Genomic DNA, 20,484 nt, shown 5'->3' with positions numbered 1-20,484 from the left:
CGAAACCTGTCATATCATAGACAAGGAGCAAGCCTTCACCATCATATACCGGGTACCTCTGAACGGACCACGACTGGTACGATCCAAACTACTATCGATCGCAGAAGCGATAGGAATCCGATTGCTGGATCCACAACATCCAATCCAAAAGAAACTTGTGCGACCTCTGAACTTGAACTGGCCTACAAAACATCTGGTCCCACAAGTCTGTCTGACATTGACGACCCATTGACTTCTTCGTTCTCATGATTCAACTTGAACTGACATTCACACACAGTCACCTGTCAACTCGGTTTATCTAGGACAACTTTCCATAAGCTGGCCAGTTCCACACCCTCGATTTTATTCACGCTGTGATGCTTGACAATTTCCACTGCCTCAGCTATCAACGCATGTGGTGTGAATCGCAAACCCCTTCTTAAAACTTCCACCTTCTCCAGATTTACTCTGTCCTGTGTTTAAGTCATGTACCGCCATCGCTGAGACTTCTACCAGTGTTTGATATTCTTTCGCATACACTCCCATCATGTTCACCAAATCCGGTGTGCAATTACCTGGCAGTTTGTCGTGTTTATACGTTAGTGCAATCGTTGTAGTCAATTTTATACTATAGTCCTTCCAACCGGGAGGGGATATTTCAATTTCACCAAAACATCAGCGTAGCTTTTTTCCCTCCTGGAAAGCTACTCGAATGTTGGCTAAGTTCAACAGCCTTTGAATATCCTCCGAGGTTCCTGTTCTATATGGAATGACTGCAGTGTCAGTCCATTCCTTACTGAGTCTAAATACCGCAGCCATTATCCTTAGTTGATACCTGATCAAACTCACTGGGTAACCTATTTCTTGAAGTCTGTTGGCATTCTCAAATGGGACTACCGTTCGGTCCATCTCTTTTGTGCACACCGCTCTGGTTCGACCGACTATCGATGAGAATAATTGCATGCGACGATGAATAATTTAAGACGCTTGCTGTGTCTGTTGGCTCTTGATAGATCGTAGCTTTTATTTTCCTACTCCTCGTATATATTACACGGCCCCTTTGGCGACACCTAACAGAGAGTTAGCTTGACTTAGCTGAGTGGTTCTCCTTCCGCCTTAAATCTCGTCTAAACTCGTAGCCTAGTCACTTGACCTGACGAAGCTTTGTGTCAAAAACAAAACGTTGACAAGCAGTAAATCTACCGATTGTTACCAAACGCTTCTGAAGACGATGACTATCCAATCGTCTCCAAGAGTTTTTCACTTGAGATTATTTCCTTCAGCTGGCCAGTTGAACTGGCGCAGCCATATACCCTACGGTAGTAATAGTAATTAAAATCGACAAATCTGTCTGATTTTGGCGGTATGTCCCGCTGACTTACCGGACGACGAATGCGACCAATGCAAAAAATACAACAATGGCATCCAGTATGTTCCACGCATCACGGAAATATGAACCAGGATGTAGAACTACGCCCAAATCAATCACCTGCAATGAATCGGAGTCAAAAAACTTTAAAACAGTGAGAATTATTTTAAAAGTGAGTAAATAAAGAAGAAAAATCAAACATGATTGTTCCCTTTACAATTCCATATACCCTCAAAGAGGTCCATTTCAGTATCTGAGCATCAACTTTTCCCATTAACCTTTCTAGATTTCTATGGTAGACATGATTCATAGTAGACCTGAAGGAACCGTTTCCTGGGAATGATCAATAATTCTTCAGCTGTGGGTGGTTGCGGGATTTCTGGAATTCAACCTCAGATTACTCTGGTTTGAACAGTCCCATTCCTAAATGGCAAAAGTTATTTCATTGTATCTATAATAAATGGGTAAGCACGAGACTCGGTTTTAGGTTCTCCTAGAACTCACCATCAGTGAACATCCCTGGTCGCGCCGGAGGAGGATGGGGTTTTTTAACACGCTTGCCTGGCATGCCAGTCACAGGCAGTTCAAACGCCCGTACGACCAAGGACATGTTATGCTGAAGAGCTTTAATGAGACTAAAACTCAAATCCGGTACTTCGCTTTCCTGGTTTGGAGTTTTAAAAATAACTGCGCCAAGTCGAGACAGGGAATTTTGAAATTAGATTGATGTGAACGCGTTACTCGCCCATTGGACGGTATAATGTCCATCAACGTACACACGTAGTCGGGTATACTGTGCCATCTTGGACCAGCTCACTAAGCCTGAGATAATGCGAAGAGCGCTGTGTATGAGATATGCATTGCACAGCTTTAAGGAGTGAAACAAACTGGGTTGGATTAAAACAGGTTACAATGTGGCCACTAGACACTGCCAGTTCAGCAGACGATTGTAGTCCGTCAAATCACGTGCACGACGCGTGATGCAGGTTTGGTTAAAGCAGGGTGCGCGAGTTAGCATGTCCCTCTTTGAGTGCCGATGGTAGGAATGTAATAGAGAATCAAATTGTAAAGGCCGCACACGACTTATTGTCCGTTTGGGGCGTGGTACGAATACGAATTTCGGTTTTTGCTTTTGTGGGGGTGTACTTAGGTATGATTAATTTGGCAACTCAGAAACATCGAGTAGCATATCCAATGAAGCACTTCTGGACGGCATACACTTATCTCACAAAGCATGTGAGGATTATGGACGCATCCATTTTACATATCTGTCGCATGTATGACCGAACATTTAAAGGATATAACATTCTGTCATGGCGTGGCCAAATTGTGTGTGACCCTATTATCTAGACATTCACTGAGGTAAATTTCCTTCGCGGTGCTTTCAATCTGAGAGAGTAAAAACGCATACATCTGTTCGTAATAGGCACGATGTCTATGCGCTGTTGTGGCATGAGACCAAAAATGTGCTTCTGTCAGGTTGTTTTCCAGAAAATGTTCACTAGTGCTGAGGTTATGTATTCTTCTCCTCTGTGACTTCGCCAACACGCGTTTGAATAAGCTCTACCTGACCATTTGATTTGGGGGCGATGCGGAGGATTATGCATATTATCAATTAACGAAATACATTCATTGGCAAACAAATCTGGTTTTGCGAGTGACTTACTTAAAACCCAGCGGAATCTCTCGATTGTGATGCTTTTGAGTTTTAGATAAGTCTCCCGCAAAATCAAATTTGTTTGCAAATGAGTGGATTTCGCTAAATTCGTGCAATTTGGTTTCAAACAAAGCATAAGGTTAGCGGAAATTCGGGGACTGCGTCTACCTGAAGAGCCCCAAGGAGGGCGAAACCGGTCGTGGGCTGTCGACAAATTTCAGCGACCTTATGAGCAGTGCATATTAGTAATGTTATTTGGGCAGCATAAATGTTGAAACACTGAAGAGGTTAAGTATGACAAGTTATTCGAGGAAATTCGTACAAAACTCAGGTTAACATAAATTGAAGCGGATAATTTATTTGTGCTTCGAAGACACCGGAAAAACAACAGCTTATGCTTTTTCACATTTCACTGGAAATCCAGATAAACTACCTGAAAAATAATTCTTGGAGCCACGGAGCTTTTGGATGATTCCACTCCAGGTATACATCTAAGACCCTGAAAAAGTCAATAGATGATTAAATCGAATTTGATTCCTGGTGTGTCACGCTATATTTCATTTACATCCACTGAGACCCATTGCGCCTGGCCATCTGCCTCCAATTGTCCGGAAAACAGCCAACAAAGTGTAATTACCATTTCACGTCAGCAGTATTCCGGCACTATTTCATGATGCAACATTGTGACGGCCCGAATTACAGTTGTGTCTGATATGCATCCGCATGAACTCGCTCCGTGATGCGTGCCCCGAAAAAGTGTCTGTTTCTACGTCTTGCGTCAATTTCTTGGTTTGCACAAAACATATCTGCATTCATAAGACGTTTACGATAATCTCTGGCTTCCTGTTTTATTTCCGAGAAGATTAAAGATGTCTATCCATTTATCAAGAATGGAGTTCTGTAAGACAGTCACTGTTTGACGTACAAAAATATTAATTTTACCCATGAGTAGTGGTTGAAGACAAAATTCTTAGTAATACTGTCCCAGCTAAAGCTTACCCACACAACTTAACGCTCTAAATCTGAAAGAGCCATGCAGTCATATAGTCATGGCATTCTGCAAGGAAAACTGGTACATACGTTTGATGCACTTTTCCAATCGGGCAGTCAAGTGGTTGGTTACCGTATCGATTTGATCACAAGGTTGGTGGGTATGTCCATTCGACAGGTGGAGAAGAGTACAATTATGGTTTATTATTTTCCCCCTTGTTTTGGGATTTTCTAGCTGAGTTCAGATGACTAACTGGAATTTACCTGGTCCGTAAATTGCTTGTGCTGAAATTTCATAGAACCGACGAGTTGAACAAACGTCTGGTTTCCAATCCTAAGCTCTGCATCCGGCTTCTAAGATTTACAGTGTACCAGTCTGACGAGCTTATTAACAACGTCGCTTTAGCGGTCACATAAATGACCAAAGCTCTGCAGTCCCTACTGAAAATCCGAACAAAGATACGGGAGCCTGTGTATGTTTGAACTTCATTCCTTAATTGGTCGTGACATAATTTGTCTTGAAAAGCATTTTACCTGATTTGAGCAAGTAAGAAGGCATTGGCTATCTATCAAATCAATAACAATTTTATGGATTCTCTGAAAATAACTGGAATAACAGCAGGTTTTGCATTCTCGATGCAACTGTATGCAATAACACTCAAGTGTTGAGCAATGTGTAATGCCCGTTAAGATGCTCGACCTTAGTTGTGCTGTATTTACATTGTGTTTACACCGTGTTTGGTCCAAAGACCGCTTGAAACATTCCATAGGAAAGCAAAAATTATTAGCGCCGTTTGCAAGTTTCCACCCCACAAACAAACATTTTGGGGCGATCGATTTCCTATACACTATGTGTATTTCCAAAAGAGAAGCCAAACGTTCAACCCCGCTATCTTGAGAAAGTTATGTGATTTGCACTTAGTTGCCCAATGACAATCGTTTTGCGTACCTCCATGGGCTTGGATTAGCTGACCATGGTGCCTCTGTAATGGAGCAGCCAAACCAAGTCTTGGTTAGGAATGAAAGTACCAACCACTAGATCGGGGATGCGATTCTTTTTTATGGCTACTGCGTTGTGATAGTGTGTTACGCCTGGGCACTGTTAAACAAGGTTGATATAGACGGCGGGCGCTACGAACTCTTTGAACTGCTAGAGTTTTCCCATTAAACGGGAATCTTATACAGGACTTCCACTAAAACCTGGAATCTCCGAGGTTCTTGCTTAATTGAGCTTTCCGCTGAAACAGAACAACCTGAAATTGCAATTCTCCCCCATACGAGTGCCTGAAGGTCAGTTCTTGAACAATAATACTTTGCCTTCAAAACTCATCCGATAAAAGAGAACTCCACTAAACCACCAATGGAAAATTCTGTATCTCCTTATGCTTGGGATGCCAGGATGAATTCAAACAATATGCTATGCTTAAAAAATCCTGTAGACGCCTTCAACTTCTCTATTGACCTCATGGCATTGTGGGCATAGTTCACAACGTATTCATCATGGTTATTGCGTGGTTTTTCGCCCGCTACTAGCAATATGCTCGTTTTTTTTCAAATCTGATTTAACCTGGCAGTGTACAACATCTAACATACAAGGAGTCATTTCAAGGTCGGGCGAATTGGATCACAGATGACTGTTCAGGCTGATACGTCCGTAAAATTCGGCGTGCGTCAGTGTGTGACGCAGCTGATTCGACAGAACATCACGATCCATCCGTGTTGAATCTGTGGCACGAAAAAGCGGTTTCCAGTATTCTCAACTGAATCCATGTGCATCCCAGCTAATGAACGAGAGTGGCCCACAATTCGCTGTTCTGGACCTGCAGTCGATCTCACAGTAGTCATGTGAAAAGTGATCATACGAAGAGGATGCAGACACGCTTCTGATGCTACTGCAAGCCGTGTACACTCTCCAAACCTGGTGACATCCCATCACTGGTTGTGGCTGTTTTTCATTCTACTTGTCTGTTTACCCAAACATTATTCTGGACCCATGTGCTTACGCGATTTCCACTGAAGGAAAAGGCGGCTGGTGGACTCGAACCCTGGCTATCTCAGGGTACCTTATAGCAGTTGGTCCCATACCTCCTAAAGGCTTGATTGCATGGAGCATGCATATGCTGATGATTGTCATCAGTAAGACGCAGTCTTGGGGACATGTTAGTCTTCCACGCTTACCACCCAAATAACACGGAAACTTTAAAGCTTATGTTGTTATGGGTTCTAAGCTACCTTACTAAAAGTGAACTAATTATGAATTCCTAGTCTGAGCAAAATCCAAGCCTATTATCACAGGTGTTCACACTGGGAGCTTCCGCCACAGCGCCAAAAGTAACGTAATACTGCCATCTAGAGTGGGATTTTTAAGACATCGGCCCGCCAAATGGTCATACGCAAGATTGGAACTATTTCTATATATTCTGAGGGTTTTTACTTTGTTTTTATTATTGGATGAGGGGTAGTTGATTTTACCCGAGTTTACGTTGATACTCCTCCTTTAGGGTGGTGTATCGCCTTTTACTTGTATGTGAACAGATAATCTGTTAAGACATGATCTATCGAGAGGCCACCATGTTCCACGGATTTATACGACTGGAATATATGGAAAACTCTATTAATGATAAACATTCTATTCCTGACTGTTCCATACGTTTATACAGCCGTTCTCGTCAAATAGACAGTGTAAAAGATTTTCCGACAGGTAATGTTGGTTTACCTGAGAGTGCTCTCTTTTGAGGGTGAACACGCCATTGTTAAGCCATATAACATATTTTACGTAGGGCGCATTTTTAGAGGAGATAAACCCACCCAAAAAGATGTCAGTCAGTGAACTGCCTTATTTAGATGGATTACAGAAACTTTTCTGTTTTTCAGTCAGTTTTTTTAATGTTTGGCTTAAATGGCTAAAATGCGGAAGCAAGATGTTCTATTAGATCGGGCTACACCCACGCAAAGGTTTGAGGAAGCCAGCGCTACCTGACCGTTATTCCTAGAACTAAAATTCTGTGTGGACTTTATAATTAGCAAATGTGTTTTAGTCTGTTCCCCATTTTTATGTGAACTCTTGAATACAGAGGAGTACACATTCACGATGATTTCGTAGGCTACCAAGAGAAGTCCTAGGACATGTACGACATGTATATTCCAAACAGCAATTTCGCTGAGACGTTGAATTCATTTAGGGTATTCAGAAGCTACTTAAAACATTTGTTCTTCTGTGGAGAGTGGTTGTGAGAGCAGGCTACTGATAAAGGTTATTTTAGAAAAGTATATATTTTAAGTTGAGAACGTTTTACCCTCTTAGGACGAGGGTATACAAGGATTTTGACCTCCGTTTCCTCATATTTAACCTCTCTTCATGTTTTCCTACAACCCTATTTCTATAAATACACAATTAGACAATCTTTCAATGTTTTAATGTTTTTTAATGTTTTAATGTTTTGGATGTAACCCCAGATTCTGTAGTTATATCTTAATTCCGGAAACACTAGCAACTTCCTCTTCACGCTTCTCCCATGTCTATTCAATGCAGTTTGTTTTTCCGTGATTTGAAATCTATCTGAAGCATCTTCATTACCTATCCTTCTGAAGGTAGATGGTGGGACATGATTTCTTGATATTATTCCAACTAATTACTTCATCGAAACATCATTCATTCTTTATTCATGCCCGGACTGCTTCAGCGGCATTTTCCGTATACATGCATAATGAAGCCCCAAATTTCAGCATACCTTCAGTACCAGCTCGATTGTGAATACACCGGTGAAGGCGTAATCAAAATGCTCCAGAATTGCATTCCGACTGGAATGCTCCCAGACTGGGTCTTCAGCAGCCAGTGCGATTGAACTTGCACAGATCACAATCATGATGAATAGGTCGAAGTAACGGAGGTTGACAACAAAGTGACAGAAACGACGGATGCTGAAAACCGGAAAGACGTGACAGTTGGTGGGGAAATAAAAACTGAATCACGTGGTAGAAGCGTAAAAATTAAAATTCAGGCTGCAAATGGTACGGTATAAATTTCAGAGACAAACTGGAAGAGATGCTGTGTTAGATTTTTGGCATTTCGTCAGCAGTGATGTATTCAGCAATGAAGTATTCGGCATTTCGTCAGCAATGAATTAGATTTTTGGCATTTCGTCAGCAGTGATGCATTCAGCAATGAAGTATTCGGTCCGCTTCGTGCCCCGCCAGCACACCCAGCTGGTTTGCCTACATTGGTGACGCCAATTCAATATAAACTCCACTGCACGGGCCATGTTAGCTACTTTCGTTTCGACAAACTTTGCGAATAATTTTTAAACGAATAAATATGCCAACCAATTTTCATGCAGCTTATTTTTCCCGCAAAGTTTAACAAAGTATAGTTTCATTAAAGATGCAGCTTAGAAGTGTGTATTTAAGGTCCATGGCTTCTCGATATACAACTACATAGACTTAGCTCAATCAAGGATTAATTTTCGCGTGAAAAATAGAACCAGCTGCAACAAGAGACCTTCCTACAAAGCAACTTGTTAGCCTTCACAAATGTGATAACTTACTGCCACACTTTGTATCATATGTATTCTATCAACTCCAACCGCAGGAACACAAATAATTCTATATCTACTCATTTTGCTGAACGCTACAAGCCGCTGATTGAGAATGAATTTCACACAAAATGTAACAAGCGCATTCGTTGTGTAAAGCAAAAAGTCTCCTCAGCTCTGTTCGCAAAGCGTTTTAAAATAACTATGCGTGCACTTATGTAGCTACTGCGAATGTGCACACACAGGTATGGGTTGGTTAATTTACAATCATCGCAAATTTTAAATTCCTGTCAATCCTTTTCAGATTTCGTGCCAGTTTGCAGGACTGGAAGTTACGTAGTGAAGTTACAGGATCCAGCCCTATTTCGTGATGTATAGATCACTGGGACGAGGTAAAAGAGGTGAGGTAACTTTGTGTCTCGGAGAAGGGCGGAGAAGAATATCGTACAAATGTTAAACGGTTCGTGCAGATGATTGACGCTGACATCCCTGTTTGGTCGCTTTAAATTCGCGTAAGCTGCAACAAACATGTTGGAAGGATTCTTTGACACTGTCGCACTAGAAGAAATTGTGCTTTAGGGCGACAGACAACACCATAACTTCCTTAGCTCCACCTGAATCTGCACAAAGTATTTTGAGAAAATTGTCCCACCTTCCCATCCTTTGTGCGTTCTCTCGGAAACACCTTTATAAATATACGTCTCACTCCATTATAACACAAAACTCTTTTAGCCTTTAGCTACACAAGTAAATCTGTTAGAGGATAGATACGCAGTAGCTAACAAACCTTGCAATATTCTGAGACTGCTGAAGAAACAGTTTCAAACAATGATAACTCTATGCTATACAAAATAATTTCACACAGGAAAATAATATAGCCATGCACATACTGAACTGTCAGTCAAAGTAGCTAGGACTCATAGTCTTTTCATGAGCTGATGTAGTTTTATCCGTGGTTCTATTAAAATTGATAATTAAGTCCCACTTTTATTTCATTTTAAGGAAGATGGAGGGCCAATCTGTAAAATCTGGGTGAAATGTCAGTGGATGTGAAATAATCTAGCCTGAGCGTGCAAGAACTTCAACGGATTCACTCATCTTGTCGTGTGCAAATAATTTTGATTCCGTCAACAGCCGCTCATTAAGGGCTACCTCGAATTACAAAGGACCGCTAGGAGATTAACCGTCCGCCTCGGATCTGAAATATATGCCATAAACCCAAATCAAAGGTTATTCTGCGCTCTAGTACCTTGTCTTGAACCAAAGGTTTGACGAATTACTCTTGCTGCCATCAGCAAACCAGCACCAAACTGTCCATTACGTAATCTTTAGTAAAATCGTCACCTTAGCAACATTTAAAACATGATCACACCATTCACGAAGCGGCGTGGTCTGCCGATTTCTACATTGGCGATAAATTATCATTGTGCGTTGTTGTAAGACACCAAGCGAATATTCGATTTTCGTATAGGTTGCAAAATATCCATCTTGTATTAGAGCCTTATGCACAAATCTAATTGATTTTCGACCACGATTAATGGGAAATTAGGCCCCCAAATTAGTTAAGACAACTTCAGACGTAATTCCACATGTAATATGCAGTACAGTTTACTAAAATGATTATTGTCGGAACGTTTATATCATTTTCTCTTGAAAACAATAAACGACCTGATAGAAGAGAAAAGTGTTTAATTTCATGACTTTATCAAACACTGAGGTTTACGACAAAACTAGACAGCCCCTTGTTTTATTCGTAATCGTTTACCCAATCATGCTTATTAGGGTTGAACGTGCTCCGGCACAAAACATATTGTATCATCTAATCACCAGTTAGTTCGTCATTAGCGCCTCCAAGCATGATCTCACAAATCAATGACATGCTGTAAGCGCTAACCCCCCCGAGCTGTAGTTTTTTTAGTTGAAGTAGGCAAGGAATGACGAATCACTTTAGAAATCTGCGGGCAAATTACTTCCCTGGATATGTATTTTCAGCAAACATGAGAGATAGAAAACTCAACACTTACGCATTATTCGGGGCAAAAATGAACATTGAACTGTAGGGTAGAATAGGTTTTCCTTGAGTTTGTTGTGTTGATCCCTGTAATCTTGCGGTGTCGTCGCTCTCGATCGAAACCATGTTCAATTTCCCAACTGCAAGAAAAATCAAGGGACGGTGCATGGAGTTGGAACACAGAAGTACGGATGTGATCCACGAACTCATACCAGCATGTACAATGACTGAAATAATAACCCTACAAGTTTATATGCTGCGCAGTGGGAGGAGACGTCATGTAGATTGTTGTAAAAGAACTAAAGATCTTCGGTTATCTTCGATACGTCAAATCTGTTGGTTTAGATTTCCCACCTGTCCAATTCCCGAAAAGAATTCTAGACACAAAAAGAGATACAGCATATCTCGGAAACGGGAAAACGTTTCAATCAATTGATGTATTGGAAAAAATGTGTTAGGGACTCACAGCTTTCTAATCTCGTCCTCTCTGCATTCATTCCGTCTTGTAAAATTTGTGAGAACGGAAGGGGAGCATGGGCCAGTTTCTCACCCTTCACCCATGTGTTTGCCACAGAAGTGCTATTTAAAAGAAATTAAAGGTATGTTTTGAGGCAGTCGTTGTTTCTTCTCTATTGAAGCAAATCCTCCATATCGACTGCGAAGTCATGGGATTCTGTACAGGCATCAGACTTTTGTGATATGAGTACTCCGAAAACCGTCAATTGGCGTGCAGTAAGTTCACAGTTAAACCCCTCTTCCTAAGAAGCAATACAAGGGTTACGTGATGCTGCGGATTTATATCGTGTATGATAGCTTCATTTTGTAGCTCCTCAAGAGGGATTCGCTACAAAGAATTTCCAGTCATATGCCGTGTAGATAATTTTTAGAAGAGCTGGAACAAATCTTGAGTAATCCGTAACCATTTTGCTTAAAATTAAATGATTCTACACAAAAATCCTCCAAACGTCTAATTAGAACCGCCCTTCCACCCAAAAAGTAGGATTACCGACGAGCTTTTTAAGCGGTTTCAGGCTGCTTATAAAAGCTTAAGACATGATTTTTCCAAATTTATCGAAAAAGTGTTGTTTGCCAACTTTATTGTTTTAAGAAACCTACAACATATAAATAGTGGGGGGTTGTTTTGATCATTCTAATTTATCATAGAGGGTGAATAATTTCAAAGCCATAGGGCTGTTTTAGAAATAATAATTGTACAGGAAGAAGCCGTCCGCTACGCGTTTCTTTTACTTATACCGGGTGGCCGTGTCCAGATTCGATTCCTGGTGTGTTTTTGCAAGGAGCGGTGATTTCTTGTTGTATGAGCGAAACATGTGAAGCCTTATCATCGAGTGACAACCCTTCAATACATCTAAATGTCAAACACTGATTGGAACAACATAAGCAGCCAGTAGCTCTGTGAAGTCAAATTACCTCTATTTTCACCTATCACTGAGAAGAATGCCAAGCTCACAACTTGACGTATTAGGAGCTTAAATTTCTGATAATGCTAATAGTTCGGTAGATGTCAGTCTATCAACAATTTTGGAACATCACAAACCATAGAACGACCGAGTTGACAAAGGCTGTGCAGACAGAGTGGAGTTTTAATTGGATTGTGGTCGGCCTATTAGTGTGAATTTTGAACAAAAACATCAGGTGAACCAATTCTCGTGTATTCGTCCAATACGAACCTATCAAGAGAAGACGTGGAGTGGACTGCTGTTGGGGTCCCCACCCAAGATATGTGGTTGTAATACAAAACCATGGATTATAGCGTTCGGTTAGACAGGCTAATAATCTGATAGACAATGACTATTGTTTGGTTTGTGAAGCTTTAAAATGTAGGGCTACTTGTTTGTCGATTTTGCATAGTTACTATTGTTTTCAGACCGCTGTTTTCAGACGCCGATTTTTCAGAAATGTGAGGGAAGTGTTCACCAGGGACTGTATGCACAATCTGTCCCGCACATACGAAGATCTGCATTGTGCCTTTGTGCCATAGTTTTGTTCCATTTGTTATTCATTTCGGAGGACAAATCGTGGGGCTATTGGTAGTTATGCATTTTTCTGTATGTATTAAAACTTATGTATGTATTTTTTTTGTATGTATGTATGTCACTGTGTTCACTGATTTCCCGATCCAAGTGGTTAGTACTGAATATAATTAAAACTTCATCGCTAACGAGAGGGAGATACAAGACCCATCCATTCTTCGATAAATTACTTATGGCCGTTGGCAATCTTCCGAACATCAGAGTCGAGTTTGAAAATTTTCTCGTCATTAGGTTCTCATTTCTGTTCACCAGACGGTGCACAGTGTGTCTTATGATTGGTAATGGCCTTCTAAACCAAAAAATAATCTCATCCGGACATCAACTCAAACAAAAGAAAAACAACCAATCTCATTGTTGAACAGACTGAAAGGAGTACGCCCATAAAAACGCAAGTGGCCTCATGCGTTTTGGTCACACATTACCTACTAAGTCATTAGCAACGGTTATCATTTCCCTATTCTAATTGTTCTTGTATGTCTCAGTCAGACAGTTTACTGCGGTTGAATACTCATATATAAATTAAGGTGTGAACGCATTACCACATATGATACCACAGTTATCTTATCTTGTTGTTCAACCGGAAAACGTCTCATATTCCGTCTGAGACGAAACTCAAGGTATCCAGGTGTTTCCCGTGAAATGACGCAACCTATAGGACGGACGGATACTCGTTAACAACACACCACTGGGTTTACACTTTCCGAACACAGAATTATTCATGGAAAGTTCCAGTCAAACAGCAAGTATTAAACACATTTTGATATTTATTTGTAACTTAAGATTATTTTAACATAGTATATCACCTGACGCTGGTCAAATCGTTCGCTTAAGGAATTCTTTAAATATTTATGGTGCACAGGTGTCGCCGTATATTTTATGTGGCTAGACATATAATATGCCAAATTATTTTTTTCGGCGGAACGCCACTTGTAATTTGGATGTTATCTCGACTCTGTATCAGGTACAAGTAGTTTTTTTCTCTCTCATTTGCAGGTGAACTCCAGTTTAGTTTCCGAAACAGTGTTTAGATCCAATCTAGTATTCAAACATGAAATATACTTGATATATACACAGGGACTACCTCTCAGGGATGTTTTTTAAATGGAATAATCGGTACCTTTTCGCGTATGGAGGTTCTCTAGCTTTACTGCTAGAAAGAATTAGCGTCTCCTTTGCAAGGTCCCTTTTATACTATGAGAGTTCTCACCCATGAGGTTCTTTTAAATATTCGTTATCCCTTTTCTGTGGTAACTCAGTAGTACAGAAGTTCTTGCAGCGTAAGAACAACAAAATATTTGTGAGATTTTGGAAAATAGTATAACCATACCTTAAGAGTCAACACAATAAGCTATAACTCCATAAAATATCTTTGTGTTGCGGACTGATTTCTCTCCTTTCCTTGTCAGTAGAACAAAAATCTGCCATATTTACCACTCTCTTAGAGCTTCATTCACTTCCACTCTCCAGAACACTTTTGAGAAATCAGAAGCATGGTTTCAATCTGGTGAAAAACAGGTTGGTAGTCCAGCACACAAGAGCAAGGCTTTCATGAATCCAATCCAATCCAATCCAGTCCAATACAATACAATACAATAGAGGCATTTTTCCAATCAAATCTTTGCACACATTTTTGTAGACAGCGCCCCACAGGTCTAACTAGACTTAGAGCAAACACATACATCAATGGTGCCCCAACGCCCTCAAGGATCGAGCCTAATTTCATGCCCATGCAGTCGTCCAGAGGGCTTCAGTGTGTTCCAACGACAAGAATACCCATCAGCTTCATCAGTTGTGGTGAGAAGTATGCTCTGTAATTGGAGCCGCACAAGAAACTGTGCCACCGGATTACGGCCAGTACGTATAAACCCGCGAATCCCAACAAACGTTAACACTGAATGAACCAAACCATATCATTTTTGTGTACTCGCCTAAATTCGGAAACTAATATGCTCAGTCTAATCAATTCGGTAATTACGTGTTTTTATTAGTCACTGTTAGCATGTTTGTTAGAAATAAACTCACCCAGTTATCCTCCTCTGATTTGTGAGTGGTGCAATCGGAGGGGAGGGTTTAGCCAGTGTTTGTACGGGCTTCACTTGTGCCTGAGGCATACTCTCTTCTGAGTGGTATTCGTTGGCCATATTTTCTCCATTCGCCTGCATCTGGAGTGAACAGAAACAAAAGCGTTGTAAAACTTATAGACCAATAGTCTATTAGGTTTCCAAATATCTCTATTTCAGCACTTACAATTGCATCCAACTGAAAGTACACGTATATTTTGAACTACAAACAAGAGCCAGACACTTCCGGAGTTGACAGTCTTACAGCACTTCAAATGTGGGCAAATGTTTATCTGCTGTACTATTGCACTGTAGTTTTCTCAAGGTAAATGGTCTTATTCTGTGTGAGGCAACTACAGATTGCCAACGCACAAACAGTTAAGTGGGACAAATGTACCGCTTTGAGTGGATTTTGAAGTGGCGACTTACTAAGCGACAGTTTCACAGGCGAAAAATATTTCGAGAACCCAAGGAAGAGAAGGATCAACGCAATCTGACTTTCTGGCGAAGAACTTACCCATGTGGACTATTCCGGTCATATGGAATGCAAGTAAAAGGAGAGGTAGGGGCGCGCTCTGCACCGCGCAGCACTAGATGCTGCCCATATGCGAATTTCGCTAATCTCCACAAATGCTCTGTGTAGTAATTAGCAATTTGCAATTTGATCAAAAGCTTCTTTCCATTCCAATGGTTGTCATAGTTGTTGACACCAAACCAATCGCTGCTTGCCTCCGCAATTAGAGAATGATATACATGTTAATAACATGCCAACTCCGGTTTCGTGGCCTTTTGAAGGATGCCATATGATTCCCCAGCATTGTTTTCATGGTCCACCTCCAGTGCAACGAAACATATGGTGACAACACGGTCAACCAACATAAGCATCACGGAAAAGCGCGCACGACAGGACGCAGTTCAGGCTCAACACACAACAGCCCAAACAACGCACTTTAGACCCAGTACTGGATTTACCAGCACACAGCGTCGTATAGCGTCAAGTCCTCCTGATTATTCGGATTGTTGACTTCGATTTGACTTCACACGACAGATCCGCATTTTTCACCTATTTCTGTTTGGAGATTGTATTTGTAGTACTCAAGTTGCACTATGATTTTTACCATATCTGTCCTCTCGTAAACATACACTTTATCAGTACAAAGAAAGTTGGGAATCTATCGTTGACTAACACTTTGACGTCGATAATCCGGATAACCACAGGGACTTGACGCTTTGCGACACAGTGTGCTGGTTAGTCCAATACCGAAGCGTTACCTGCGTTGTTCAGGCCGGAACTGCATTCTGACGCGCGATTTTCCATGATGCGTGTGGGTGATTGACCGTGTTGTGTGCCGTTGCAAGGATGGTGGTACGTGAACACAATAATGGGAAATCACATGGCGTCCTTTAAAAGGTCATGACACCGGAATTCACATGATATTGATATGTCGTAGCCAAGTCGTAGCCACGTCGTGATGTTGACGCGTGATTGTGAGACAGGCAAAACAAGGTGGAGATAGTAGGTGAAGGTGCCAAATCGATTGGAGGAGTAATTCAGCGGAAGGTAACCGTTACAAATATTCCACGCTTTAGAGAGGGACGACAACATGTGATTTTAACTAGAGAGGAGAATTGTTGCTAAGTTGTGACATGAACAATTATTGAAAAGAGCCAATAAAATGAGTTCATTTCCACCGTATGAACGTTCAAAGTTTCCAGATATACACTCATTTGCAAATCCATTTTGTTTTCAAAGTTTATCTTGAAAAATGTCAAAGTTCAATGTCTGGCAAGTGAAGATTTACCTCCTCTTTCAATTTCTGCTCCTCTTCGGCCTCGGTCAGTTCTTGAGCATTGGCCAAATTGTCAACAGCGATAGCCAGAAACACGTTCAGAAGGGTATCTAGGATATCCCGGCGGGCAGTTAAGTTTGTGCATCTGCCAGTTGGACACTCATAACTAACAGTAAAATTCCATATCAGTCATAGTAAGTCAAAAATTCATTGTTTGACAATTTTGCTTGGAAAACTGATTGATTTGTTGTTGAGCGAAGTTCTCCTCTCACACAAAGTTTTCTCTGGACTGTATGGGAATGTCAGCCTGAAAGACAGCTGATGAGTGAGTTGCATATCAACTTACACATCGAATACGCGTTAAACATGGCAAAAAAACGTCGTGATCAAATCGGTAGCCGGGTTTATTTGGGTCATCGGTTGTGGTCTTCCGGTTCAGGACACTTTAGTTAATGATTCTTCATTATTTCTTTTGTGGAAGATTTTGCTGTTTGTAGCTACGGAAGTTTTACTGTATCCAAACAGTTGAAGTTAGTACATTCTCTTTACCAGCCTAGCGACCGTGATTTCCTCTGCTAAACTTACGCTGGGAATTTCGAAAGTTTGTACCTCCTCAAATAGCATCATCTCTAGTGTGTGTTGATTTGCATTCCGGAACAGTAAACTTGGCAATTAATCATTCTAAACCCGGAAATTTACTCACTCAAAAGAAGAGAGCCACAAAAGACACTTTGCATTGTTTGCACCGCGTAAAAGTGTTTTGTTACCAATTTATTCTCAATTCAGTGTGAAAGACAACATCGGAACTAGATACCAGTAAGCCATCCTTACTATAGAATCTGTCAATACCGAAATGGGAGTGATGACACGGGGATTAGGTCTGTAGGATTGCAACGATACTGAACGCAATTCTTCACTCCTCTGATGGGCTATTCTAATGCTGGTTGTATGGCGCGCGCTTTCAGTAACTCAAGTTATTTCGTTTCAAATCGTGTATCCACTTGCTACAGTTTGTAACCAGCCGTCGTGCTGAGAATCCGTTTCCGAATTAGGGGTCGCTTGAATAGACTCACTGTTAATCCTGCCACTTGAAGTCCCCGAAGGACGCCTAAAATAAGCCAAAGCGCTATATTCAGTGTATTATTCTGTCTACCGACGGACTGTAGCGTGGGGATTCAGAAGCCCTTTGCTGGGCCCCAAAATTGACATAAAAGCCAATAATAGCATAATGTTTTTTCCTCGTCTTCGATATTCTGCGCTTCATTCGGAAGGAGAAAGCTTCGTTCAGTTGATTACTGTGAAAAAGTGGAATATTACATAACCGTGTTTCAAAAAGGTTCTTGTGAAATGTTGAAAGGATTGTGCACATGCACATAGTTTTTACGGCAACTATTTGCTGCTATTCCGGTCCAGTGTAGTTTCGGAAACCCAATCAACCATACTGGTGACTGGATACGTCATAACTTCAGTCCACTTATACGGAGATAGCCTAAAACTGGTTATCGGACATTGTTAAAGGATACAGTTCCCGACCAACATCACGAGAACGAAATACACCGCATAGATCCCGCCACCACCAGAAACTCCACCCTGAGCACGGATCCCATTGTACATTATGGTGTTCCAGTCTTCGCCTGTCAAAATCTGTGAGTAAGAGATGAAAAATGAAAAGCTTGTTCACTGTATCATCTGGCACACAGAAATCTACATGGGTTATAGATTGAAAGAAAGGCGTAGTAATAACTACGTTTCTCAGTAAGCTGTTGCAATAAACCGCAAGTTTGTTGGACGTAACTGATATGGCAACCAGGATTCCCGCCTTCAGGGGAGTTAGACACTAAGTATTTCATTGGGAGTGCCTTAACAACAAACGGTGTGTATCAACTCACACAGTACGTAAACGCACTGAACCCCAGAGGGCATGTCCGAGGTTCGAATATCCGTAATATTCTTGTTTTTTTGAAGGCCCTTACAGCTCGTCGCGAATTGCCACCGCGAACTGCCAAACAATAGTTGAGATTCCGGAAACTTGTTGGAAATAATTGCGTGACGCGAACATGACCAATATTACAACTGGGCTCAAAGCCCTATTGTAAATTACGTTTTTATTATGAAACTTCCACATAGTAATTTAAGTTTACTTTGTAAAGATTTAGAGAAGATTTGAATCCGGATCTTTAGTCTTACAATACGTCGAAGTTCAGGTACTAATATTAGGGACATTGCCTAAGATCAAGCATTCGATCCATTCACCGGAGCAGTTCAAACTCTGCACGGTAAATTATGTGTGTGATATAGAATGATGATTTGTTGAATGGACTATATTCCCTTCCGGACATAGAATTCCATCCTAAAACGAGTCACCTGTGAAATTTACTTCCTTTGTTACCATGAAATTTGAGCAGAATTGCAAAATTCTAAAATATCCAGGTTGGTAGTTCCCCTCATTCTAAAAATGAAGTGGTCCAGTCCCTGAGGTATCATTTTTCTGCATGTTCCTGGTCGCGTCCAGCACCACAAAACTCACAAGCCAGTAAGTACTACCGACAAAATTGTTCGACTCGGCTCCAATTTCTGTTTGGTGAATCATTGTAAGCGTATATCCAAAGCACCAGCGGGTGTAAGACTATCCGACGCGGATAAATATACTGCATACAGTTGGCTCCATTACCTTTGTTTTACGCTAGTTCTATCTTTAAAAACATAATGGTTTGCAACTGAGTCCATTCTGCGAGGTGTTTTACCTATCTATTGGAATCGGCTCTACCTAAGGGAAATTAGTTACTGTTGGTGAGTCAGGCTGGATATTGGGATTTGTTTTGAGAACTCCATTTGTAGACTTTTATCTGAAGGCCTGATTCACAGTACAGTGAGCAGCCGGTATTAACTAATTGCACAGACAGTAGCAAATCATGCAATCGAGTGCTAAAAATCAAGGCAGATGCTTTGTGGGCGTCTCCGGACACTTGATCTTCGAAAGCATTTCGGCCGTACGGGCGTTCACTACAAACTGTTGAAGGATTGAAATGTGAGATTTTTAGGGCCGATTTTTTATTTCCCCTCAACCTTGGAAACACTGAATCTAAGAGTACTCCGTAGGTCTGCTGCGGCAAAAAGTGTGAATTCCACATCCAAACCAACTTGTAATCCGGTTTCCTGTAGTGCAAAAGCCTGCTGCTATTCTCCCACCCATTTTCGGTAACCATCAACGTCACGCTGGAGACTAAATGAAGCGAACTCAATCTGGTATAGCATACAGCCTCATGGAATCACGTAAGTTGGACTAAAATGAAACAGTGGTGTATGTGATGCTATATATATATATATGTATATATATATACATATATATATATATATATATTCTGATGCATGCCATAGACAAACACCTTAATTTCGTCCAATCAAAAGGTAAGTTTCCAAATAGATATAGTTTTTTCGACGTGTTGAGATGAATCCACGCCAGCGGGTCTCAATAATCCGAATAAAGTAGAACAACCATTTTTGAGGTCAAAAAGAACAAACGACTTACAGATATGATAAATATTGTTGGCATGGGGACCAGGAGCAAAATTCAGAATGTTAATTCGTGATGTGCCATTAGTGGAGTGGATGATTAGATGGGGCTAAACGCCATTCTGTTTACAGATAAGCAAACAGCTTTTGGGAATAATACCCGCTCATAGGTTGTAGAAAAATAGACCTCTTAATGCGCTTCTTTTTCAGAAGGCTGTCCCCCCACTGTTGTTCCTCATGAAGGAAGATAATCAGGCGGACAAAAAAAACGGACGTTTCTGGAACCACACCCAAACAAAGGAGTATAACGTAACTCCTTCTACTTCAGCATAGATTTTCTTTCCTTTATAGTGCATTTAGTATCTCAGTTATAAGTTGAGTCTCAGTCACTGCGAGCGACGAACCTGAGGCATCAAAAGCTTTTATTGGTCACACTATTCTATAAGAGGATTGGTTGCACCGGGGAGATCTTACAATTCGCCTAAAAACAATGCCTCTGACGTGTGAACTTGGAAAGTTCACCTGAAGC

At 41.0% G+C, this 20,484-nt stretch overlaps 1 protein-coding gene across 1 annotated transcript in view; it reads right to left on the bottom strand.

The window, feature by feature from the left end:
- Positions 1–1,214: 1,214 nt before the first annotated feature.
- The window catches only part of T265_10148 (hypothetical protein), a gene marked incomplete at both ends in the record, with an annotated part of 30,967 nt that continues 11,697 nt past the window's right edge, over positions 1,215–20,484 (bottom strand). Inside the window, 8 exons of the mRNA XM_009176435.1 lie at positions 1,215–1,293; positions 1,362–1,468; positions 7,727–7,916; positions 10,552–10,678; positions 11,005–11,117; positions 14,615–14,754; positions 16,455–16,552; positions 17,966–18,086. Coding sequence (XP_009174699.1) covers positions 1,215–1,293; positions 1,362–1,468; positions 7,727–7,916; positions 10,552–10,678; positions 11,005–11,117; positions 14,615–14,754; positions 16,455–16,552; positions 17,966–18,086 — 975 coding nt within the window. The remainder of the gene's footprint in view (positions 1,294–1,361; positions 1,469–7,726; positions 7,917–10,551; positions 10,679–11,004; positions 11,118–14,614; positions 14,755–16,454; positions 16,553–17,965; positions 18,087–20,484) is intronic.

The sequence above is a fragment of the Opisthorchis viverrini genome (assembly GCF_000715545.1).
Source record: "Opisthorchis viverrini unplaced genomic scaffold opera_v5_338, whole genome shotgun sequence".
NCBI classification, from domain to species: Eukaryota; Metazoa; Platyhelminthes; class Trematoda; order Opisthorchiida; family Opisthorchiidae; genus Opisthorchis; species Opisthorchis viverrini.
The sequence above is the reverse complement of the archived record's forward strand: the minus strand, read 5'-3'. Positions and strand labels throughout refer to the sequence as shown.